Source organism: Nanorana parkeri, unplaced genomic scaffold, assembly GCF_000935625.1.
Source record: "Nanorana parkeri isolate BGI_ZX_2015 unplaced genomic scaffold, ASM93562v1 scaffold2337, whole genome shotgun sequence".
Taxonomy (NCBI): Eukaryota; Metazoa; Chordata; class Amphibia; order Anura; family Dicroglossidae; genus Nanorana; species Nanorana parkeri.
In genome coordinates, this window is record NW_017308605.1 from 98,839 (window position 1) to 101,358 (window position 2,520).

The 2,520-nt window shown below is 45.8% G+C and overlaps 1 protein-coding gene across 1 annotated transcript in view; it reads right to left on the minus strand.

Moving 5' to 3' along the window:
- Positions 1 to 87: 87 nt before the first annotated feature.
- The window catches only part of LOC108801435 (40S ribosomal protein S8-like), a 6,404-nt gene continuing 3,971 nt past the window's right edge, over positions 88 to 2,520 (minus strand). The window contains 2 exon segments of the mRNA XM_018573326.1: positions 88 to 233; positions 1,527 to 1,658. Of these exon segments, the coding sequence (XP_018428828.1) occupies positions 124 to 233; positions 1,527 to 1,658 (242 nt within the window). The 3' untranslated portion in view covers positions 88 to 123.

Sequence of the window (2,520 nt, forward strand, 5' to 3'; positions counted from 1 at the left end):
ACCGGCGCGCCCCCCCCCCCCCCCAAGCAGTCACAACCTCAGCGCTCATTACGTTACCCCAGAAAGACGACAAGCGCAGACTGAATGTTTAATAAAGTTCTGTTTATTCAATGCCGGGATGTTTTATTTGCCCTTTTTGGCCTTGATCTTCCTCAGGTAGAACTCCAACTCTTTGCCTTCGAGGACGTATCCATCGGCTCGGCCACACTGACCCGGTCTGGAGGCGATGCACGCTGCAAGAAGAATGGACCATTAGGGACACCGTACCCATCAAAATACCAGTCAAGCTTCATCCCCCATCTCTACATAAGAGCAATTTACAGCAAGGTGACCTATAATCTGTCCGATGCGTCACATATACAAGCTGTGAATCCCAATGGCTAGTGCAGCAAAGTGACTCATTCACTGCTCCTCTCCAAACAAGTCTACCAAGTGTGGTCAGGGTGAGAGCATATTATCTTGTAATGCATTTTATCTCAGCAGTTCAGCAAAGATGACAATTGCATTCGGCTGCTATACAAAACTGCCGAACATGTACAAAAAAAAAAAGCTTGTCCTTTCCCGTCTACAAAGATCTCATGATTACTATTGTGCTTATGTATTTATATGGACGGTACAGAGTATCAGTGCCAAGGCACGGTCCTTTAGCACCCAAGGCAAAAACTAAAAAGACCCACCCCCAATAGCTGTGAACTACATCAGTAGCATAAGCGCAGGTCTCACCCTTTTTGAACACCCCACCTGCTGAAGCACCCAAGATGGCTGCCTCTACCTACCCCCTGGCCCGGCACAGAATGTGGACTATTTCAAGCAGGTACATCATGGCCAAACAGTACCCCCCCCCCACCAGTAATACAGAAGGGACTCAGTCGGAGCCAAGCTGTATGTGACCGCAGACAGAGGAGTCCAGGAACGGCCTTGAAGGGCAACTCAAGCTAAATGCCCGAATAAAAAACACATGTAAGTGAAGAGTCACCTCCAGCCCTGAGCTCTATGAAAAGAAATCCCGATTTCATCTGGTGTGCGACGAGTAATATTTTCTGTAATTACACCAGACATTGCACTCGGCGGTCACACAAAGCAGGAAAGTCACCCATGGGGCCAACAGGCCCCCTTTTGCAACCTCACAGTTCAGGTGCAGACACAGATATTCCTCAGATATCCGGTGATCATCGCTGAACATTCAGTAGCAGAACTGGACAAAGATATAATCACTGGAAGATCCGGACCCGGCACCTGAACCACCACTCGCTGGGAGAGTAATGCATAGGGAGGGCGACAACTCAGATTCAGCACCCCTGCCAATATCCTGCATGGATCATCAATACAACAGCAACATGCATAGATAACCACTGGGCTCCTGTAATCCCATCCAAGCACCTCTGCTGGCCCTCCTTTAATCCCCCCAATCAGCTCCATCACAACCCAATGTAAGCCTGATTTCATCTGGTACGCGATGTGTAAAATGTACAATTACACCAGAACACAACATTGTTCGGTCACATTAAGCCGCTGCAGATCCTCACCAAGCAGTTTGCCCTGTTGGAACTGTTCCTCCAGCAGAGGGCTGATCTTCGCAGTCTTTTTGCGATCGTCATATTTCTTCTGAGTTTTTTTGGATCTCTTCTTATTGAGGATTTCTTCTTCTTCAGGAGTCTGGATGAGAAGGGTGAGAGCACAATGTTAGAATACAGCAAAACATTCACCAACATGGGCAGCGCCCATCACCTGCAATGCACAAACTATTCAAAATGCACCCCCCACCATAGGAGGTCACCCCTCCATATAGACAGACTGGAATATGCTCCTTTACCCTTCCCTGCTGAACACAAGCAGCTTCACTCATTAGGAGCCTTTTGGTGGCACATTAATGTACGCTGCACTAAAGTAGAAGGAAAAGGCAAATACAACCAACAACCCCGATGGCCCTTCAAAAAGGAGCCGCGCCACTTCCTGTATGAAAGTTTACAAATAAAAAGCACTTAAAATGGTATTTACAGTCATGTGACAATGGAACATTTTGCTCTATACGATGTAGTATATATCCAAGATGAATTACACCAACAAAAAAGGCAGATCGAAAAAAACCTGCTGGTCAGCCCTGTAGAAAGTCTTAATAAATGCAGAGAGCTAAATATACCGTATTTTTCCTTCCATAAGACGCACTTTTTCCACCCCAAAAGGCACAGGGGGGGGGAAATGTGTGCGCGTCCTATGGAGTGAATCCCTATCGCCTGACTCCCGGGACATGCAGTTTCAGGCGCCGGGCGAGTAGTTTTTTGTACATTTAGCCCTGCTCCGGACAAGCAGAGCTAAATGTACAGTGGGAGCCGCTGCTCGTTTAATACAAGTGATTTTTTTTTAAAATATTCAATTTTTATTGAAATATAATTTTAAGACAAAAATACAATTCCAGTACTGATGTCCAACTTTAAAACAGATATATATCTTTAACACTTAGTATATAAATAACAGCACTTCAGTCATACATCTGCACCATAGTAACAAACGATCAAAAAA